This window comes from Argopecten irradians, chromosome 15, assembly GCF_041381155.1.
Source record: "Argopecten irradians isolate NY chromosome 15, Ai_NY, whole genome shotgun sequence".
In the NCBI taxonomy this organism is placed as follows: Eukaryota; Metazoa; Mollusca; class Bivalvia; order Pectinida; family Pectinidae; genus Argopecten; species Argopecten irradians.
Genome location: NC_091148.1, coordinates 17,340,191 through 17,364,533, shown reverse-complemented (window position 1 = coordinate 17,364,533; position 24,343 = coordinate 17,340,191). Strand labels below are relative to the sequence as shown.

General features: G+C 33.6%; 1 protein-coding gene across 1 annotated transcript; it reads left to right on the top strand.

Moving 5' to 3' along the window:
- Window positions 1–8,539: 8,539 nt before the first annotated feature.
- LOC138309041 (uncharacterized) lies at window positions 8,540–23,099 on the top strand. Its single transcript, XM_069250141.1, has 5 exons — window positions 8,540–9,646; window positions 10,502–12,729; window positions 13,210–13,386; window positions 14,735–14,929; window positions 19,660–23,099. The coding sequence occupies exons 1-5, from the start codon at window positions 9,628–9,630 to the stop codon at window positions 19,771–19,773; spliced, it is 2,733 nt and encodes a 910-aa protein (XP_069106242.1). The 5' UTR covers window positions 8,540–9,627; the 3' UTR covers window positions 19,774–23,099.
- The last annotated feature ends 1,244 nt before the right edge of the window (window positions 23,100–24,343 follow it).

Below are 24,343 nucleotides of genomic sequence, written 5' to 3'. Positions count from 1 at the left end.
GTTTGTTCGTTCGTTATAATTAAGAGTCCCGCACCCCTGATGCTACCAGAGCCCTAAGTTTAAATCCTATGATTACCGTGTCCACCCGTGATTCCATAATATGTTTCAAGAGACTTATCTCGAAAACATATTGACCGGTTATTTCATTGCATATACAGGTAGTAATCGATCGGAAAACCTTGGATGTAACTGTCGTACGTTGATCTAGGATGTGACACAAGAGCATCAATTTTCAACCGAAGGGACTACTTTCATAATAGCTGGTTGCCACCGAGGACACTTCCCCTAAAACGTTAGTTCATCGATGTTTTGTGTTGTGCGACTTGAAGAAGAAAAGGGTTCATTTGCTTCAAATAAAGCTGTAGTACTTCAACATTTCAAGATCTACATGTATGATTCATTTTTGCGCGCACTTAGGGCGTAATTTTTCGGTGAAGACAATGTTTGCTTGTCTTACATATACTTTCACCTTTTACATCCGAGGTCACTTATACATCCGCGGAGTTCCGATTGTATGATAATAGTCGGTAGTCGTTTTGAAACTGGATCAATTTTGTAAAATATGCGTTGTTTCTAAACGACCATAGTAGAACAAAATATGATGTTATGGTCCATGTACAAGTTTATATAAATTTCCCCAACTTGCTTCTTTAGGTACATATAGGGATACGAAAGTAATTGAGACCCGACCGGGGTGTAGTAAAATCTGAATTATGTCTGTACAGATATGCACAGATGGATGTCATCATGGTAATTGGGACTCAAAAACTCTTCAAAGCCACATCTAATAAACGCTTATTACCCATGTGATGATCGGCATCCGTGTAGTGATTTCACGGGCGAAATTGATCATGCGGTTCAATGTAGAAATTTAAATACGTAGAGAACTTTTTCTATTATAAAAAGAGAACATTGCATAGACCATACGATTTTAAGAAATAACAGATTTCGGAAGATGATGAAGTCATCTACATTCATGTTTAAAAATCTCTGAAAATTCTGCAATTTCATCCATTGATGTCTATGGCCTATGAAGTACGAGCTTTCTATCGCTCTTCACATTTTATTTCGTAGGTCCATAAAATAAGTTTAGTGACATTGAGTTATTATTAGAAATGTATAGGTGTTTACAATACATATTTCCTTGGAGAGTTAGGAATGTTCACCTGTGAAGACCGCAGTATTGTTCAATGTCCTGTTTAAATTCCTTTTCATATAATAAATATTCGTTAGCTGTTTTTCGGTTATGAAATGTCGGCATAGCTAAATTTTAACCCTGGCTGATTTGTTCGTGACATGGGTAGTTCTACACACACGGAGCGCGCGGTTGCACACAAACACACATACGTCCCTCCCGTTACGTAATCAACACTAGGGGGTAATTCAAAGGTTTATATTATTTATCGCAGATTGTTTCGTTATCATACTGAATGTACAGCGTACTTCCTGCTTAGACCTGAATATACATTTGCTTTGCTAGATTTTATATAAGTTTCCTTAACACCAGTTTTGATCATTGACTGACTTTTCGATCGATCATTGCATATTCTAATTATTCATACTGACATTAAAATAGGTAAGATAACGTAAGCTAAATGACATAAACCAGTATTTCGATTTTTCTATTAATATCGACATGCATTTTGAATTTAAAAAAGAGTATACAATGTACAATTCGTTAAAGAACAGATGAATTCGTAACTATAAAGAACAGTTATAACATTAAATAGCTTATCTTTTTATCAGTTTTACTCATTACTTGTGCTAGCATCCGTAAAACGATATGTGTTCTTAACAAACATTACCTGTAATATTATCCTCCATGTTTACGCTGTGCCCTGCTTGTAAAATAGGGCTTGTTACCTGGTATATTTTAAGTACGTGTATAAGAACGCTATCCGGGCACTGCAATATCAACACGACAACAAATGTAAAATGAAGATGCACAATATATACTAGATATATTTTACAACAGTTTTAAAAATAGCATCAACATTTGTGTTGTATTTGAAGGAAGTGTGCGAGGACCTCAATGTGGGATGAAAGCTGGAGTACCCGGTAGAAACTAGTAACCAATACACTTTACATCTGAGGTGGGAATTATTCTATTAATTCTTAAATGATGAAAGTATTTCGAAAATTATACTGCACATTCTTTTGGCTTCTTAAGTAATAGTAATAAGAAAACCGAAAACAAATTTTTTTTTTTTATTGAAGACACATGCATGCGTTCCTTCATATCTCAGCAGTAGTTCTGAAAAAAGATGTGAAATTTCCTGTATGAACCTTATTAGCAAGGGAAAGTTAGTCAGTTATTCGTTATTCAGCGAATACCTTGCTGTAGATGTTTACTGTTAAGTTGGAATTTACAGAAAACAACATACGTTTCATTTTATTTTATTTATTTTATTTTATTTGTTTATTTTTTTATTTGCATACTCTAAGTATTTAAGTCCGGTGTAAATTCAGTATCATGGCATTAATAAATTACATGTATAAATACTCTAACGGTGTTAATTTAGTGGTAGTTTAGTGCGATAGGTGTTGCAGTGCTAATCCGTGTACAGTGCTAAAATTGTCGGAGTAAAAATATATTTACGATATAGAACCATCGAATTCCGATTATCTATATCCCCCCCCCCCAATAATCATGATTTACATTTTTCGCGTTTTTGTTGCACTGCACATTTACAGTATGAGATCCATTATCATATATGCAGATCTTTGTGTCTCACCATCAGTATGTAACGCTATAAAGGTATTGGTCACGTGACACGACAGTGGTCACACGCTAAATTACCTCTGGTGAAATATTGCTTATCTATGGTGCTAAAGTGGCTTAAATTTGCTAAAAAATGACTGGTGGAAGAAGAGGTTGTCGAACGAGAGGAGGAAGTGGCGGTAGAGGTACTTTGAACAGTTCTAGAGCAGGGAAATGAAGATTTTCTGTACAAGGCCAGGACACATCCAGCGACGAAGACCAAAATGGCCACGACGAGTTCGTCAAGGTCACCTCCAAACGGCAACGGCACAGTACAGGGGGCAGTAAAGTTGACACTGGTCTGGACTCATCAAAGTTTGAATCTATGTCTGTAGATGAGAAACTTAGTGTTATGATGGGAAAGTTATGAATCTCGACGGTATTGAAGTCACCCTGAACAAGGCCAGTAAACAAGTTGATATAGCCGTAGAGGACATTGAAAGCATACAGGAAAATATTAATAATTTTGAAGACAGAATGAAATATCTGGAATATAGAGCAATAGATTTGGAGGCGAGAAGTCGTCGGAACAATTTGTTGTTTTACGGTATTCCGTATTCAGCAGGTGAAAGGGGCATAGATGTTGTTAAAAACTTTATTTAAACAAAGCTGAATATCAGTGAAGGTGAAGACATGTTTATCCAAAGAGCACATCGTGTAGGGAATCCCGGCCGAGCACGTGGTGAAAATGACGGACAGGTTAAACCGCGCCCACTAATCACAGACACTGAAAAATTATGTCTGAAGTGAAATGCCTCAACGATACAGGTTTCGGGGTTGGTAGAGACTACTGAAAGGAAGTTCAAACCGCGCGTAAGAAACTGTTGAAGGATCTTAGGACGGCACGAAGGAATAATGAAGACGCAAAGATAGTTTTCAGCTAAGCTGATCGTGAAGGGCAGGGTCGTCAAGGACGCGTTATCTGAATGGGATAAAATTCTACAGAGACGGGTGTCTACTGATTGGTCCGGAAGGCAGGGAAGCGAGCCAATGGAAGCGGCAAAGGGCAGTGTCTAGGTTAGCGAAGGTTGCACGTGGGCGTACGCGGGTAAGGACAGCATTAGACTTGTTTACCTGAACTGTCAAGGGTTAGTTATAAGAGAAGTAACAAACTGAACAGCGATTTCTTTAAAAAAACTTATTGATGTTAATGACATTCTTTTGTTTACCGAGACGTGGACGTCTCCATTGCGGGATATTCAGGTTGAAAATTTTACGTGTTTTCCCCTGCATAGAACTGAATATGTTAAAAATACTAAAAGAGACTCTGGTGGCCTTATTGTATATGTAAGAGATACAATCTCACAGGGTATCAAAATTATTAACAAGGATTCTGATGATATTATCATTATGCAACTTTCAAAAGATTACTTTGGTTTTGAGAGAGATATTTTCCTATGTTTATGTTACGTACTGCCTGTTAATTCTGGTAGAAGAGCGCTGACGAATGCGGATACTCTTGACCGATTAAATGATCATTATTTAAATATATTGAATAATAATGTAGTTCCTATAGATTTTATAGTTGTAGGTGACATGAATGCTAGGACTGGCAAGTGTCCAGATTACACAGAAGTTGATGAGAATGATTATGTTCCTTTCGGTGAAGATTACATTACAGATATAAATAAACATCGTCACTCATTAGATATAGATAGTACGAATGAAAACGGGCACAAACGCATTGATACCTGTAAAAGGTCAGGGTTAAGGATTTTCGATGGTAGAATTGGAAACGACGCTGGAATTGGCAATTTTACTTGTATAAATGAGCGAGGAAAAAGTCTAGTTAATTATGTGTTGTCAACACAGAGTATTTTCCCTTTGTTTACTAATTTTCAGGTTGGCCAACCAAACATATACAGTGATCATGTGACTATTTCGTTCTCGTTACAAACTGATACCGAAAATGTGAGCACTCTGCATTCAAAATATTACAAATGGAAACCGGAAATGTGTGACGCGTTTATTCAAAATTTGCTTGGCGAGGATTGTCAACTACTGTTGTCCGAAATGACAACTTTAATTGAAAATGTCGGAGTAGAAACCAGTAACTTAAATAAAGCGGTTGAAAAATTTAATGAAGCTCTGTGTAAAGCAGCGGATCCAATTATGTCAAAAGTCAGTCGAGTTAGGTCGCACGGTGAGGTCATAAGTACAGGTAATAGCAGGAAGTATAGTATTCCCTGGTATTGTAAAAAGTGTGAGGAAATCAGGTATTTTTTTTTTTTTTTTTTTTGAAAAATTAAATCTATACAGGAGAGAGAGTACTGATGAGAATCGAGTTAACATGGTGAAAGCAAGAAACGAGTTTAAAAAGGAAGCAAGGAAATGTCGCTTAAGTTACGACGTTGATGAAACTTCAAAATTAGTGAATTTTAGAACTAGCAATCCTAAAAAATATTGGTCGTTGTTAAAAGAGTCATCGCCTGCAAACAATAATATCAAAATTGATGCCGACGAGTTTGCCAATTTTTTCAGTTCTATTAATAATTCCGACGACCCTTTTTTACACCCGACGAAGATGTAGTAAATTATGTTGATAGGTACGAAAATAATGAATTGCAAGTAATGTTTAATGAACTAAATCAATACATAGACCAAAAGGAAATCACAGATGCTTTAAGTCGGCTTAAAAACGGGAAAAGTGCAGGGCCTGATTTGGTGATTAACGAGTTTTTGAGTAGTGGGGCGCAACATACTTACCCCATACCTCGAAGCATTATTCAATGCTATTTTTAGAAAGGGGGAATTCCCCACTATTTGGTCAGAGAGTTACGTGATACCCATTCATAAAAAGGGAAGCAAATCAGATGTTCGTAATTATAGAGGTGTTACTTTATTAAGTATGGTTGGTAAGCTTTTCACGAAAATTTTAAATAATAGGTTAACTACCTGGGCCGAAAAATACAGTGTTTATGTAGATGCCCAGGCCGGTTTTAGAGCTGGTCATAGTACGATCGATAACATTTTTATTTTACATGGCCTAATATCATGTTTTATTAATAACAAAAATACTATGTATTGTACTTTTATTGATTTTTCGAAGGCCTTTGATTATGTTGTGAGGGAAAACTTATGGTTAAAATTATTGAAATTGGGAATTCGAGGCAATATGCTTGATATCGTCAAGTCAAAGTATCAATCAGTTAAAGCTAGGGTGAAAGTTAATGATGAACTTTCTGATGAGTACGAATGTGTAACAGGGGTAAAACAAGGGGAAAATTTGTCCACATTTCTTTTTGCAATGTATGTAAATGATCTTGAAGAAGAGCTGATTTTAAAAGGCTTTGAAGGGGTGTCAATAATTTTTTTGAATTCATTTATATTACTTTATGCATAAAATCACTTTGATGGCCTGCACTAGTACTGGATTACAAAAGGGTCTGGATATTCTGCACGGTTATTGTGATAGATGGAAATTAAAAGTAAATGTTGAGAAAACCAAGGTCATGATTTTCAAAAACGGTGGTCGTTTACCAGAAGGTTTAAAATTCTATTTGGGTGAAGAGGAGGTGCAGATAGTTAAAAAGTTTTCTTTTTTGGGCTTAGTACTCTCATCCAGTGGGTCATTTTCCGATGCCCAATTAACTCTAGCGGGACAAGGAAATAAATAACTTTTTCAGCTGGAAAAACAATTGCAAATATTTATTAACCTTTCACCTAAATATGCATATAATTTATTTGAAAACTTAGTATGTCCCGTAATGAGTTATGGGTTTGAAGTGTGGGGCTTTCACTCTGGGTTGGCAGTAGAAAAGGTTCATTTAAGGTATTGTAAAAGATTACTTGGAGTGAAAACTTCGACACAGAACAACTATGTACGGAGAATTAGGATGTTTGTCACTAAAACTCAAGAGATATTTCAAGATAATTAAGTATTGGCTACAGATTGTCCATCATAAGAAAAATGTATTGGTGAAGTCAGTCTATGATGAACTTTATCAACAAGCTGAATCATATAAAATAATTAACTGGGCAAAATCAGTAAAACAATTATTATGTACGTATGGTTTTGGTTATGTTTGGTTAGAACAATAAGTTGGAAACGAAAAGGTATTTTTAGAATTATTCCAAACTAGAGTCAAAGATATGTTTATACAAAACTGGCATAGTGAGCTTTTAGATTCGCCAAGGGCAAGATGTTATTTATTGTTTACAAATGAATTTGGATATCAGAGTTAAGTCGATACTGTAAATATTGAAAAGCTCTATCGAAGATTAGAACATCATCACATAGATTGAACATAGAAACAGGTCGGTGGCACAAGCCTAATCCAATTCCAGTCGATTTGAGATATTGTTTTAATTGTGCAAAAATTGAAGATGAATATCATTTTATCTTGGAATGTCCTATTTATGTAGATATTAGATCAAAATTGTTAAAAAAGAAATTTTGGTTTAGGCCTAATATGACTAAATTTATAGATCTCTTGACTTCAGAAAATAGTAGCATTGTTAAAAATTTAGCTATCTTTGTTCACAGAGCTAATGAAGGTAGAAATTCAATATTATTTGATAATTGATATATTTGTTGTGTGCATTCTGATTTCTTTTTTTTATTTATATATATATATATTTATAGTGTACATCCTTTTTTTTCAGAAAAGTCTGTTTACCATTGCCATGTCTGTATTGTTTTGCACAAAGGCTTTTTAGCCTATTTGCTAAATGAAATAAAGATACAAGATGTGCTAAAACAATACACACATACTCCTTTACACCCACCCACACAACCAACACAACCTCTTTCTCTGACACCCACACCTCGCACACTTTCTCTCACACCTACACCTCGCACACTTTCACTCATACCCTCATCTCGCTCACACTCTCTCCCACTCCCTCCCTCTCTCACAACCTTACCATCTCTTACACCCTAACACTCAGACAGAGGGAGAGAGAAAGTGTGAGAGAGAGAGAGAGAAAGGGAATTTAGTATTTATTAAGTTTTACATATGTATATAATTTCTTAATTTGTTTTTAAACATTGAACATCTTTCAGTTGACATTCATAGCCCATATGAATGCCAAATGCACTTCATCTTGAATTTGCCTCTGTTCAGTTGGTATTCATATGGGCTATGAATGCCAACTGAAAGACTTTCAACGCTTATATTTACATTTGGTTATATTTTTATATATATTTTTTTCCGTGATCGCTTGCACTATAATTGTGACGTCAAAATCATAATGACATCATAATAAGCGGATGTAGTTCATAGTTTATATGAATGCAAACTGCGTTTGGTAAATTTAAATAGTGAGACTGCAGTGAAAATGTAAATATTGATTTATATGTAATCACCCCCGATACTGACGACCGAAGTTGTACTCATCGCTGTTCTTGTCTCGCTGCTTTACTTAAAGTTCATCACATCCAGTGCATTGGTATCTTTCTCCTCTGGCATATTGTTATATTATCTTCAAGTGATAAAGCTGAACTTCCATGTAGTAGTAGCTGCAGGTCTAAATGTTAAATGCATGAAGTTATTTAACGTTCGAAATAATTGTATTCTCTGGTCAGCATAATTATTACATGTTGAAATAGAAGTGATGGCCATCCTCATCCCGGTAATCTATTTTAAGTTTGAGTGAAAATGATTATGAGATGATTATTGCATCTCTTTCTTAAGCTGGCGTGCAATGCATTTGATCAATATTCCTAATATTAATATCGAGCTGGTTCTAAAGTCAGATTGTGGATGGAAAACACGATACGTTTGAGAGCTGGAGCCGGAAATTAGGTAAAGATAGTTGTATAGAGATAGTTGGATGTAATTTTGTTATATTTTGAAATAGATATAGTTATCTATGGAAACGCCGGGAAGAAATGGCTCTAGACCGCATTCAAAATAAAGTGAATTTTTGCTAGCATAAGACCAGTAATTATTCTTGCAGGCTCAAGCTGGATTTTTTTTCTAATTTGTCTGCGTCACTAAGAGAGCGCCCATCCCAAACATTACAACAGTATTCAAACAATGGCCGAATATATGAATTGTACATTTTTATTACAATTTGTTTATTTAGAATATAACACCTACCTGTTTTGATACCTGTTTACATATATTATCAATGTTTCTATTTTATTATTTTTGGAAATAGTAACTAAAATTAACGTCGAACTTGAAAATTCAAAATTTGGCAGGGAAATGGTTGGTAATTTTTTATCCCCAAAAGACGAAAGCTTTACTTATTTCAAATACGGAAAATGATCACTTAATCGACATTAAATTTAATAATGTAAGTGTAGATTTGTAGATAACCATAAGCACTTAGGAGTAGCTTGGGAGGATAATTGAAAATGGAATGTCCACATTCATAATATAATATATTGATGTAAACAGGTATCAATAATCAATAATTTGATATCGATTAAGTTATCATGTTACACATCTCTGATCAAGAGGGTTTCTCCCAGCCACTGTTCATGCCGTTTTCCTTTATACTGTTTGATCTAATTGGACCTTGTTGTTCGTTTCATCACAGATCTATGGATTTTATCTTATATTAAAAAAGAGCATGGAAAAAACACTCGTTAACCTGTATTACAATCTGCAAGTCCGTCAGGATTTGCACTTGAAATAATTACTTTATCAACCGGTCCAACAAGTCCAACCGTATAAACGAAAACGCCCAGTCCAGTTTCATCCCACATAGAGGTCCCCCGCTTTCTTCAGTGCAACAAAACATGACGTAATTTGTGTCACAACTGTTGTAAGATATATCTAATATATATTGTGCACAGTTATTTTTAGTTTCTCGTCAGGGTCTGTTGATCGTGAATTGTCCGGGTAGTTTTCCTACATACACTTATAAGATATCATGTAACATTCCTTACATTACCAGCAGGACCAAATTTCAACATGGAGGATAATACTACAGGTAATGCTTGTTAATAACGCATGATGCTACTACTATCAATGTATAAAACTGATGATTTAAAAATATAAGTACTTGAAAGTTATTAGATGAACTCCATTTTATTTATTCATATGGGCTTGAACGAAATATACATATTAACTTCAAAATGCATGTCGATGTAGTGTCAATGCACAAAACTTAATATTTCATTTGACCTAGTTTATCTTAACCTACAAATTATCGAAAAATCCATAGAATATCAAGACAGATGTCACAGGAATTTAAGCAGAGACTTATATATTCATGGCTAAGCAGGAAGTAGTTTGTCTATGTAGAAGACATTTGAAATAGCCTTTGTGTATTCTGTATTTGTGCATTTATCCATCAACTGTCATTGCGGTGAAGTATTAATTATGACGTCATGTGTTTGCGAACGTCTTACTTTTCAAAGAAAACGATGTTAATTTCGTTCACAAAATAATGACGTCACAATATATATCTACCAGAAAGGGGGGTAACTCTGCAATATATAAAGACAGAATACGTTATGTGAGGGTGGTCACTGATTTGCATAGATATATAGCCTGACATTTAATCATGCATAAACGTATGACAACAAATTGCATTGACAATAGATATCCATTGGAGGAAAGCAGTCTAAGAAGTTTTCACGTTTCGAGCTTTCATGAACAAACATTAAAACGTCGAGACTAGTTTTATAAAATCTCGCATGAAATAATTATATTAAAAGCAAAGGTATTTCAACATCATAAACATGACATTGTTAACGTTTAACATGACGACTATACTTCTGAAATAAACATAATGATACGTAAACTAAATTGATGACAGATGTTTTTTTCAATATTTCAATAGGTTCTACTGTACCAGATTCTTCGGAACAAGGACATACACATTTTAATGTGATAAGTATATGTGTGATTTCCCTGCTAACATTACTCATCTTATTTGGATTAGTTTTCATGATGTTCAAAAAATATCGAAAGTCTAGAGCCTTCAACATCCAATCAAATATTCGGAGTACAAATAGCCTGTGTTTACAAGAAGGCCCTCTCGATATATCAAATTTGGGATCAGAAGATCTATTTTTTAACACAGGTTTCCAATCAAGCGATCTCCATAGCAATCCTCATTCATTCGAGAGCGGTTCCTACGCTGAAACAGGAAGCCATCATTTATTTGATCATGATACTCATTTTGAGACCAATACAGATGTCATTTCATGTGGAAATTCAAATGAGTCAAGAAATCAAAATCACTTCAGCAACGATGACAGCATGCACTATACGGACGATAGTATTTCAATTAACTCCAGCATTGACGAGGAAACCTTTCACTCCTGTACTACCTACGAACGATTTAGCTTCTCTAACAATGGAGATGAAAACAACGAGAGCGGGGAAGAACCTATTTGTAAAAACGTACAAAGTTGCAATCAATGTAAACGTAAGCGGGCCGAACATGTATTTGAGGTCAAATGGGACTCATCCCGTCGATGGAAGCAGTCAAACAATGAAAATGATGGTATGGTATGTGATCAAAGATGGCACTTGACCCCGGTTGCCATTGTACGTGAACCAACGAACTACAATTCAGATGAGCCAGAATTATATAGACAAGTGGATAGCAAAAATGTTCTTGCTAACCATACACATGAAACAGAATCGCATGAAGTGGAAACGGACGAGATAGATCACTTTCAACTACCTGTATCTGATCCTGATAATGAACATGAAAGAAACAAGACTATGGATAAACATTCGTCAAAACATAGGCGCTCAGTTCGTCGACGAAAGCGTTTCCAACGTATATTGCGTAAGCAACTCAGTCATTCTGAAGAAATTGACAAACCATATGCCAAAAATGGAAATGGAGGAAAACCTTGCATGACAGACAATCATTTTAGCTCTTTTAACAACGGCATCGCACTACATGTTTCACAAAATGAAGATTTAGATGGGAGAGCAGCATACAGTTTATCGGATGGCAACAATGATCTTCGTGATCATACGCACGGAACAATATTGTACGGAAAAGAAACATACGACAATAACTACCCTCGAACACCTGTACCTGGATTCAATGAAGATAGAAACGAGGTAGTTAATAGATATGCAGATGGATATGCGTCTGACATTTATGAGATAACTGACGGTTACGAGATAAACAACAGCAATATCGCTGCATCTGCGTCACACACCATTCCAGACAAATCATTTAGTAATAAATCGCCAGAAAGAAAATCGAAGTCAATACATTCACAAAATAAGCAACATAAGGTCGGAATTGTTCAAGTGCCCGGCCCAGAGCCTATATCTAAAGAGATGACACTCTACAATACTGATATAAGAAACAGCAATATCGCTACATCAGCATCACACACCATTCAAGATCAAGCATTATCGGATAAATCGCCAGACAGAAAATTACCTGACCCAGAGCCCGTATCTAAAAAGAAGACACTCTACAAAACTGATATTATAAACAAATCATGGAACTTCAATGGACATATCACAGAACGAAATGGGTGTCGGCTGTGGAGAGAAAACTCGGACGTGACCCTGTCTATTCCTCCGAACGCAGTCGACGTTCACACACGAATTTCAGGATCAGTGATCTTAGACATTCCAGAATTAAGACACATGTTTGATCTTAAAAGTGAAGAAATGATTGTCGCGCCTGCTGTGGAATTCCAGATAGAAAATACGGACTTTCTCCACAAACACGCGTGCATACAAATACCTCATTGCATGAGACAAAACGTAGACAATATGCACGTATGGTGTTTTTCACGCGACCGATCTGTTCAGAAAAAATACAGAAAAGCTATACTAGTCAGGCAAAGAATAGCTCCAGATGCATGTTCTGACGACATATTTTGGACGATTAAAGATCTCGATACGATAAATGTCTTCACCAAGCATTTCTCAGGGTTCCTGTGCACTGCCTGTGATAAACACGTAGACATACGTGATATCCGTGGGTATCTGTTCAATACTTTCGGAGTGTTATATGGTCACACAACGCTATCTCTATCATTGCAACTGTCAGGACCTTTATCACGCATTGCAGATTTCGAAAAGGTAGAATTTCAGCTGATATCATTCCGATGTTGATGTGGCTTGATGCTAGAAGTATCATAACACTTACAAATATTTCATCTTAAGAGGATATTCATCATTTTATATTCAAACGTCATCATTTTTCTCTTTCTTGACAATTCATAATACTGCATGTTTTTTTCTTAACTGAAAGAGAAATATCAAATAGATTTTCGTTTCCGGTCCTTTTTACAGAAAGTGATTACAATACACTCTATTCTGTAATATCGATTGTTGTAATATTGCATCATTAAGTTTTGTCAAATATGATAGCTTTTAATAAGAAACCATTCAGAGTATATAATGTAGGAAGACATCCCGCGTATCTGTTTAGTCAGAGTAATATTTTGTCACATTGATGCTTGGTAAAGGTAATGCATATTATTTATCTCTATGGCAGTAATGACGTATGCTAAAAGTAAAGACATTTTTTTCAAACACAACCCCGTTTTGTCTTTGAAGAGTATCATCTCTGAAATGGACAAAAGACACTACAGCTTAGTAACCAAAAAGAAGATTGCTTTTGATCAACGTAAAGAAGGCTGTCTTCTCCTGAGTCTTGAAATGGCGGGTAGCAGAAGTTCCGATTGGCAGCCTGTAAAACGAGCCAGTGGTAAACATGTATACGACGAAGAACAGGTAGATAAACACTATATTATGAAAGACTGTTTATGTCAGAGACGAGATTATTAAATATATTAATATGTAACGCGTTAAATTCAGTTTTAACGCGTTAAACGTGTGTTTAACGCGTTCTATTTCCATTCTACTTTCATTTTCACATTTGATCTATGTTAAACCAGATGGACAATATCAGGCAATGAACTCCAATTTGATCAAGCTACTTATGCATATCTAACGTTTCCGCCGCGTCATAACGGTCAAATGATTCAAAAAGTTGTTTTAAAGTTGTGCGGTCTTTGAAATCCAATGGTATTATCGTGTTGATAAAATAGTATGTATTGAAAAAATCGCATAATTTTCATTTGTAAGCTTGTTTCAAACCGTTTTGTGTTGAATTATATTCAAAAGCTGATGCTATGGCTGTTTCGTTTATTGAACTTTGTAACGTCGACATTAGCGCTAGCGGGAAATTTAAAGGATATACGTGTATAGCTTTGAATTCAAATGATCGTAATGGAAATAGAGGTTCCCCAACAAGTGACTGTTGTTTATCATGTTTATCAAACTCGAGTTAGTTAATTTTCAAATTTTGAAAGGACACGAGCTTTAGCGAGTGTCTTATAAAAATTTGAAAATTAACTAACGAGAGTTTAGATAAACATAATAAACAAGTCACGCGTTGGGGAACTTATTTATCCCATTACTTTAACTCTATATTTATACCCTGATGACCATTTTCTCGGGAGATGTTCCTGGACATCATTGATACTTAACTTTATTAAGGATTTCTTCTTAAATGCATATTGAACCAAAATGATGAATTAGTATTACATTGTCGAAATTACTGGTATCGAAGGTAAAGTATCTCAAATATATATATATTTTTTAAATTATCTAATCGGCTTTCGTCTGATTTGGTAGATTTGGTAATTAATAGCATTAAATTGTGTGATTTAGGTCATCCCTCCGTTGCCATTCAAGCAGGTAATAGTATATAGATGACATACAGCCTTAATCAAATGTGTCTATACAGACCACCCAAAGGACAACCACATTCTATTTTAGAACAAAGTTGTCTTTATAACAGGTAATGTGTGTATAAAATGACATTTTGGGACTCCAAAACAAACAGCAGGCTCATTAAACAGTTGGCCACAAAAACAAACGTCATCACGACTATATTTGCGTATTTTGTGGGTGGTAGAAAATCAAGAAAACAAATCAAAGCGATTTTTTTCAAACACATGAATCTTACGTTCATATCACGGAATTAGGTCGTCTTAAATAAGTCGTTTGGCATAAAAATGATATTTCGCCGCGAATATACATTGTAACTTACAAAATATAATGTTGTTTTCTAAAGGAAGTGGCTCTAGACCAACTGCTTACTTGTGGAAATGAGCACATCATCGCTTCAGAAAATGAGTGGTACCTTCAATACAAATCTGCAGTTAGGCAAAGATGCAGTGTGTGTCTGGACGTGAAACACATTGTCGACACAGGCACCAAGCCGATACAAACAACAATGCATGGAGAGCTCCTCCCGCCACCCAGATATGTAAGTAAGCTCTATATGTGGGAATATTTTAAACTTGATTAAATTGTATTCGCTAGGAGAAGAAAAGAAATACACCTCAATGATTTATGCATACATAGGCAAAAGTGCCACGCATGAAATACATGTGAAAAACGCATAATTTCCATGCGAAAATGTCATGCGTATTTGAGCTGTAAAGAGCACATCCGTATATCATGCGAAAAATTTATATGATAATCATGCGAGAAACGCATGATTTTCATGCGTAAATTTCACATGCGTAAATCATGTGTAGCAACATATGGGAATCATGCGAGAAACGCATGATTCTCATGCGTAAATTTCAATATGCGTAAATCATGTGTATTCACATTTGTAAATCATGCGTATCACATATCTAAATTATATCATATGTAGATCAGCCGAAAAGTGCCACGCATGTTTTTCACATTTATTGCATATTATATTTGCATTTGCTTGTCACAATTACTATATAAAGTAACCGAAGCGAAAGAAATGACATTGAATCCTGTGTAGCCACATATATATGTAAATGGTGATGCATATCACACATGTAAATTATGTCATATAGGTAAATCTATTCTCTTGCATTTTACATTTGTAATTAATTAATTAAATTATGTATGTAAAATACAAAAAAAACAGCAAATTAAATAAATTTGAAGATTATATATCCCATGCCTAGACATTCTATCATGATGATCAGAAAAGGTCTCCAATTGTTCTAAAATGTCTAGACTATATATAACAAGTACGCATTCTATGTCAAATGTCATATCTCGCATTATGTTACTGTAACTTAGCAATATAATCCTATGTCAAATCTCAAACTATATCGAAATGTAAGAAATTAAGGAACAGTTATTAAAAGAAAACTGGAGACCAATCTCAATGCTTAATATTTTGTATAAAATTGCATCTGGCTCAATTGCGTGTAGGTGGAATTTTTTTCTAAACATATTGATAAGTAGAGATCAGACAGGTTTTATTGCAGGTAGGTATATAGGTGAAAATATATATATACTGAATTGATCTATGAAATTATGGAATTTGCAGAAGATATAAATATACCTGGTATGCTTTTAATTATAGATTTTGAAAAGGCTTTCGATTCTGTTAGTTGGAAATTTATTAACAGGGTTCTCTCTTTTTTTAAATTTTGGCCCCGATATTTATAAATGGACAAAAGTTTTTCACTCTAATGCACTTTCTTATATAAATCAAGGTGGAAATCTTTCAAACTTCTTTGAAGTCAAAAGAGGCTGTCGTCAGGGTGACTCTATTGCTACCTATATATTTATTTTATGTGTCGAAATACTTGCGATTAGAATTAGAAAGAATAAGAATATCAGAGGTATAAATATAGAGAGTGTTCCAATAATTCTTTCCCAATATGCGGATGATACTTCCCTTATTTTAGACGATAGGAAAATATTTTTGAAGGAATCTGTGAACGAGCTTATTAACTTTGCAAAAATCTCTGGTCTGAAAATAAACAAAAGCAAAACACAAGTTGTGTGGATTGGTATTAAAAATATAGTGATGATATATATTTCCCAGAATGGAATTTGCAATGGGGTATTACAAAATTTACAGTTTTAGGTATAGACTTTAGTGTTGATTTACATAGAATCCCCAGACTAAACTATCATGATAAAAAAATAGTTAAACTTAAATATTTGATAAATACCTGGAAGAGAAGAAATCTCACACCTGTTGGCAAAATATATATTATCAAGTCTCTTCTGATTTCTCAATTTAATCATCTATTCATAACATTGCCAAATCCTGATAGCCTATTTTAAAAAAATGAATACAGAACTCTATAACTTTTTAAGAAAAGGTAAATCTGAGAAGATAAAAAGAAATATAACTATAAAAAGTTTTCATGAGGGTGGACTTAAAATGATTCATTTAGAATCTTTTATTGACTCCCTGAAACTAACATGGATACGTAGGTTGTACACATCAGAGGGAAAATGGAGCTTGTACTTTAAAAAGTTTGGTAATGAAAACATATTAGCGCATTGTGGTAGTGATTATATTGCAAAATGTCAACAAAACTGTAAAAACCTGTATTGGAAAGTTGGTGTAAACTTACTTTAAAGTCTGAAAATATTAAAAAGAAAAATGATAATGTTCTTAAAGTTCCTATTTGGCATAATAAATCAATAAAAATTAACAATAAAAGTTTTTTTTATAAAGAATGGTTTCAGAAGGGTATTGTAGTCCTGAATGATATGATAAAAATAGTGAAAATGGTGCGTTTTACAGTTTATATGAGTTTTATCAGAAATTTAATATGCATACAGATTTTCTTACATATCAGGGTGTAATTAATGCCATTAAAAAACCCTTTCTCATCAGATGAAATTTCCAATAGGATTTTAAATTACCCATTCATCCCAAAAAACTTAGAAATATTTGTTAAGTATAAAAAGGAGCAAGTAATTTTATAAGGTACTTTGCCAGAATACTACTGTTGCTACAGGAAGAAAAAAATGGGATGGTATTTTTGGTTTTGACAATCAAAAATGGAGACAAAAATACATTATGCCTTTTATCAGTACCAGAAGCACAAAATTGCAGTGGCTTCAGTTTAGATTTAATCAGTGTATTTTAACCACCAATTCATATTTGTTTAAAATAGGCCTTGTAGACACTCCTTACTGTCATCAGTGTAAAACTGAAACTGAGACTATAGTCCATACATTAAAATGTTCAGTTATTCCTATCAAATTTTGAATCCATATTAGAGATGCTTTTAATTCCATTTACGTTTAATAAGGAATCTTTCATTTTTGGACTCTCTAACTGTAAAAATTATACAGATAATGTTGTCATTTCTTCTTTCTCTCAGTGCTTTCTACTATTCTTCTTTTCTACTTAATCTCTTATTTTGCTTTTCTAAAAGGGTGCAACTTGCAAACTTTTGTCATTAATCGTTCAATTAAAACTAAAAAAAAATTACTATCATATTATATTGTATAGGGAATACCTGGTACTATAAACCACTTTGTCTACAAGCTTTTTTTTTTGCTCCTTCTTCAGATATGATATAATTCAGTAGAGAGATTATATGTATGTGAAAACATAACTAATTAATATATATAATGCATATATATATATATATATATATATATATATAGAGAGAGAGAGAGAGAGAGAGAGAGAGAGAGAGTAAACTTTGTTTTGTTTTTTCAATGAACACCTTGAGAGCAGCCAGTGTAAATAACGTGGTTTACAGTATTAGAGAAATTCAAAGTTTACAAATGAATATTACGATTTAAATAATGAATATTGAATATCATATGTAAATGCTTTTTGTACCCATGTAAAATCTCTTCAAAACTAAAAAAAATAAAAATGAATAAAAATTCAGGATGAACAATACTTACCGGTAACAAAAAGGAATAATAAGCACATAATGTACACGCATGTACAACTAGAAAACTTGAAAGTCAGGAAAGATCCTGATAAATGACTGACCCACAATAAGGATATATCAGACTCTTAACTTAAGAATGTACTCCTCTGAGAAGTCAAAATTTTCTTGTATTAAACTTTTTTTCTCATATAGATTTTTGGAAATAGGAGTTCATACCATAAAAGAAAATGGAAGAAAAAACATATGTCCGTGTGCTCGTTTTTGAGCTATTGTCACTCAAAGAGACCTAGTTGACAAAATCTTGGATTTTATGGGAATTTTGCCGTTTTGACCATACACACGAGAGATTAGAGCCATAATTTCCAAATCAGGTGTGTGATATTTATGGATGTTTGTAGAATTTATTTTCTAGTAGTCTTCTTTAAAAATATACCAGTTTTGATTAATAAGACTCATATTTTTTCTGAGAATAACAACATATGCTACCCCTACCCCTTAATTTTGAGCAACAAAATACACCATTTTCAGCCATTTTTGCCAAATTTAACCATTTATAGAAAAAGTTCTGGTATTAAACTTTTGTTAATATTTTGCATATCAATAGGGAATGGGTTTGTCTTTCTAAATTAGGCAGAAAAATGGGGGGTCCGTGTGCTTACTTTTTTGCCCCATTTGAATATTTGTTATTTTTCATTATTTTAGAGTAAAAAATAAAAGTGCTCAAATTACTATTCAATGTAAAAATAAAGTGACAAAAGCGTATAATTTCACGCATTAATGCTCAATATTTTAATTACCACGAACCTAGTAAAGATTTACAGCAAAAATTAGCTCGATACAGCTAAAAATACTGGCGCAGTGATGATTTAAGTAAAAGCAATTTAAGCAAAAAATGGTAAAACTTTGACTCTACTCAAAGCGAAAAAAGGCACATTTTCAAAATGGCCGCCAAATGGACCATTTCTTAAAATCCCTGTATAAAAAAAATCTACTGAAAATACAAATGTAATTTTTTGACAAAATTTGCATCTGGAAACTTGCTACAGATATTGATAAATTGTATTTGAAAATCTCATAACTTCTTTGATCTTTGTCGAAACGAGACTTCAACGGGACTGAAACCTCAGAAGAATACATCCTTAAGCATGGCCCCTTTTTTACTATAGCACGGAGATTGACAATTTCTTCTTGAAAATGTTTAATGTATATTCGAATATAAAAACCATATATATATATTGTGTTATTTTTAGAATGAATCCCACATGAAATTTTATACAATATAATGAACGTGAAGGTGATAGATTTTATATTATTTGGTTTTATGTTGTTGTTTTTTTTGTAGGAATATCTGACACCGGAAGCGAACAACTATAATTTGGAAGTTTTGCAGCACAGCCATCTTATTAGCCAGGAACCGAAAGAATCCTCCATACTTTCAAAGGGATCCTATACGTAAAATATGTTTTGCTTACAAACTGATTCATGTAACAAAACGAATAATTGATGGGGACATGTTCCATGTTAGGCTAGATAAACCTGAATATCAGTTTTACATAACACAATGTTGTGACATGTTAAAACATAATGCAGGGGCTATGGGTGGAATTTAATTCGTGACTTGTGTTAACATTTGCAACATGTTAATAGAAATTGATAATAGTAAATCAGTCGACGCATTCCTCAAATTCTGAGCTTTAAGTAAATGTATAATATACTATTGCTATTTAATTTATTCATCTTTAGCAAAGCAAATATTGTGAAACAATAAGCTTAAATATTGGTTCGATATATTGTAAAGTATTGATTATCATAAATTTATGTCAATATATGTATTCGAATGTATATCATGGTCCGTCTATAATACACGTTTTTTTTAGAAAAAAAAACCCACTACTACTTGTGTTCTTTACGACATTTAAAAAGGATAAGTATTAAACTAAGCTTCGCACTCGTAATATTCATCATAAACTAAGTGATATCATCTATATAATATAAAGTGGTGAGTTTGGTTATGGCTGACAAGACTCTCCGATGTTGTGTAAATTTCAGGAGTTCAAGTTGTACAAGTCTAGTGTAGTTCTACAAAAATGAATTGTTATTAAATGATGAGTATAGAAGGAACTTCAATTTGTCGATACCACCAGGGAAGACAAAAAATGATCAGTATGAGGAACTTCAATTTGTCGATATAACCAGGGAAGACAAATAATGATCAGTATGAGGAACTTCAATTTGTCGATACAACCAGGGAAGACAAATAATGATCAGTACGAGGAACTTCAATTTGTCGATACCACCAGGGAAGACAAAAAATGATCAGTATGAGGAACTTCAATTTGTCGATATAACCAGGGAAGACAAATAATGATCAGTATGAGGAACTTCAATTTGTCGATACAACCAGGGAAGACAAATAATGATCAGTATGAGGAACTTCAATTTGTCGATACAACCAGGGAGGACAAATAATGATCAGTATGAGGAACTTCAATTTGTCGATACAACCAGGGAGGACAAATAATGATCAGTATGAGGAACTTCAATTTGTCGATATAACCAGGGAAGACAAACAAAATAAATGTACACATTATTACAGCAAAATACAGGTATAACGAACCTGTTCGATTCAACAAAATTACTTCGTTATAAACATAGCTCAACATACGCATATTGCAAACATATTATAGGAACATTGGTAGGGAATGAAAATCACTACGTTATAATCATGAATTTGTTGTAAACGTGTTCGTTATGAACGAGATTTTCTGTCATGTTGTATGTTTTACATTACGGTTTTCTAGAGGGCCAATGAATGATTCATGTAAAATTAAGTAAGGTTTAAGAAATCTTATCGAAGGAAGAAAGATGGAGAGCAAGAAAGAAATATTCCTCCTGCAAATATTTACATATTTAACCATGTTTGACGGAATATGAGTGACATTTGTAGACTGGGACAGGTGTATCTCTTCCAAGCAAGTCATTAGTTCCCTTGTCCTTTTTTTAAAGCATACATTATGCAATATAATTTGACCTTAAATTGTGAGGTTAATTTGACGAAAAAATCAAATTTGCATGTTACTTGTGTTGATAGCAACGAATTCATAACCACTTCTGTGCCCAGTTGTTCAAAATGAGATTGGGCTAATTACATTTTTTATGAAATTTTGTCAATACAAGGTAAAATTATTTCTTGTAGAACAACCTAATTTTTTTTACAAAATTCTGAAGTGTTCCATTAATTACCTACCAGCTCATAGAGAACATATAATCACAGATTTTTCAGTAAAAGAGATATGGAAATCAACCTATTAACCTAATCACCTTTTAAACGTCAGGCCTTGGCAACTATGAAGACTATAATCTACTCTCACACTATGCCGTATGCTTCAGTAGTAAAAATGCATGCCCAAACGGATAAAAGAAATCCGTTGGTAAAGTCACCTTTGACACTAAACAATCAGAATATATTTATCACATAGCTGACCCGTTCAGCCATGTCATACAGCCATGTCATATATATCGTATGACACACGTGTAATAACACGTCACATGTAATAATAAGTATGACGTCATGATCAAAATATGACTTCGCACAATTGTCTCAGTAGACGGAAACATCAAATCCTAGCCTGATTTCGCCACTATTATATAGATAATTTTGTCTTTTTAAGGATTAGATTTTTTAAAGATTTTTATTTTTTTTAGGTTATGAGTGAATAATAATAATGGAGCATGTCTATATTATGTAACCCTGGCGAAGCTCATAACCTCAAAAAATAAAAATCTATTCCTTAAATTTACAGTCTTTTACGTAATTGAATATTATTTATTCTCACGACAGTTGCATATTTTTTATTAAACACCCATAATATATTCTCTCCCGTCATCGTCAACGAATCCGATTGAACAGCTGATTGGAATCATGTCATTCATATGTTCCCACCGAAAGTGGGGTCATGACCCCACGTTGCTACGCAAGCGACTATTCCCGTAACAATAGAATCGCCGCATGCGTTGTACTATTATTATACACTGATAATGATAATAGTAGAAAGCACGTTTATTGAGTCCATGTCAGTGTAAGCTCGTGGCTTCGTAATATGAAATTTATTAAACTCGTTCAATTATTTTATATGCCACTCGCCCAAAGGCTCGCGGCATATCATGTTTTGAACTTTTTAAATAAATTTTGTATTACATAGCCCCTTCAACCATTTTTTTTAATACATTACCGTTACATAACGTATATAGAAACTGACGTTTACTACAAAAATGCAACAGCAACGCAGTATAAACTATTACTCTTATTTCTTCAGTCTACAGTTATTTCATTATTTCTGTCATAACGTTACAATGAATTTCCAACCAATAAAAATCGTCCAAGCTCATATAACACTAGTGACATATTAATTATTATGTGAAAATTACACGAGCGAAATTACTGGAGATCAGGCGAATAATGTGATAAATAATATATAACTTTCAATGATGACGCAGTATAAAATATCGTCCAATCCATCATAATGATTATGGCAATACGTACACTATAGCCTGATATGACTATTTGTAAAGATAAATTATACTATTGATATTCTGATGTTAGGTTTGTGGTGGCCATGTTAGACACCGGATGATCTTAAATTGTTACTTTGCTAGATTGTCATATAATTTGCTGACATCAGTAAATGTTATGGCACTGATACAATAAGTAACACTTAACAAAAGACATCTAACAATTTCATTTTAAAAGCATTTGCCTAATCCTGGTAAGATTAATACAATCTAACACTCAAAGTTTTCAGTTTTCCACTGAATATAAACTAAAACATCGAATTTTCAGTTTCCAGTTGTTGTTTTTGTAAGTGATAAGAAAATTAAAACTTGACTTTAACTCTGTCACAAGAGAATTATTAGATATTAATATATTAATTAGATTGTTCTTTATATGTACGTGAAATATTACAGTCATGTCATTACAGATAGTATAACCGTTCTTAATCTAGTGGTAATTTTATTTCATTTTCAGCGCTAAATTTTGTAAGGTAATTCCAGCATTGAACCACCGAATGGTTCTAACTTCTCTGAAATAAGTACGTTTGCAGTATCTTACCATAGATAAATAATGCTTACATCCGTACGGGGTACGGGGCGCCAAATGAGACACCTGTGATTTTGTACACGAAATCCAATTTTGTGTAGACAAAAATGAATTTTGTTCAACAAAATAGAGTTCAGATTAACCAAATTTTATAACATATTACATAAATAAATTTTGTTTTTCAAACAATCTTTCAGTGGACAAAAGTCATGACGAAATAAAATTTTGTGAACACAAAATTGCATTCTTTCGTAACAGAATCACATTCGTCATACAAAAAATGCTTTTTATAATGACTTCATTTCCGTAATGACAAAAATGGTTTTTTTTTAAACGAAATTATCTTTCAGTAGAAAAAAATCATTTTTGTTATCACAAATTTCATTTTTGAGGACATAATTCTCTTCGTCTCGACAAAATTCAATTTCGTCTCGACAGAATTCATTTTCGTCAGTTAATTATAAGTATGCAAATGAGTCCATGTTTGGCCTTAACTTGTAAGCTGCTAACCGATTGGTTAAAACGCTTACAGTTCGTTCATTTTTGGCGAAGGATAACCAGACTTGGAAGTTGTGATAGTGAACGAATATTTGTTGAATATGTACGTAATCATTACGCTTATGATAATTTATGTGCATTTCCCTTGAAAGATATATTTTTTTTATATATTTTGCATAGAGTATTCATTTCTGTATTTACGTAATCGGCCTGTACTTGATATCGTAACCTCCCTCCCCTTCTACTGGACCTAATAAATGATATTCCAGAGCATGCACCTTTCACAAAAAGTCGGGACATATTCTGCTGTTCAATGTAAGTATATAAAACATTCACAAGAATGAAACGGATGATACAAACACAGGTGCTTGCAGCCTATCCATTATGTAATGACACATTGCTTTAAAGATGCTCCACCTCCGATAGAGCA

Excerpts from the sequence above, each read along its gene's own strand:
- LOC138309041 (XM_069250141.1), top strand. Across the intron at positions 13,387-14,734 it reads ATGTATACGACGAAGAACAG|GAAGTGGCTCTAGACCAACT; the intron begins GTAGATAAACAC and ends TGTTTTCTAAAG. Across the intron at positions 14,930-19,659 it reads TCCTCCCGCCACCCAGATAT|GAATATCTGACACCGGAAGC; the intron begins GTAAGTAAGCTC and ends TTTTTTTTGTAG.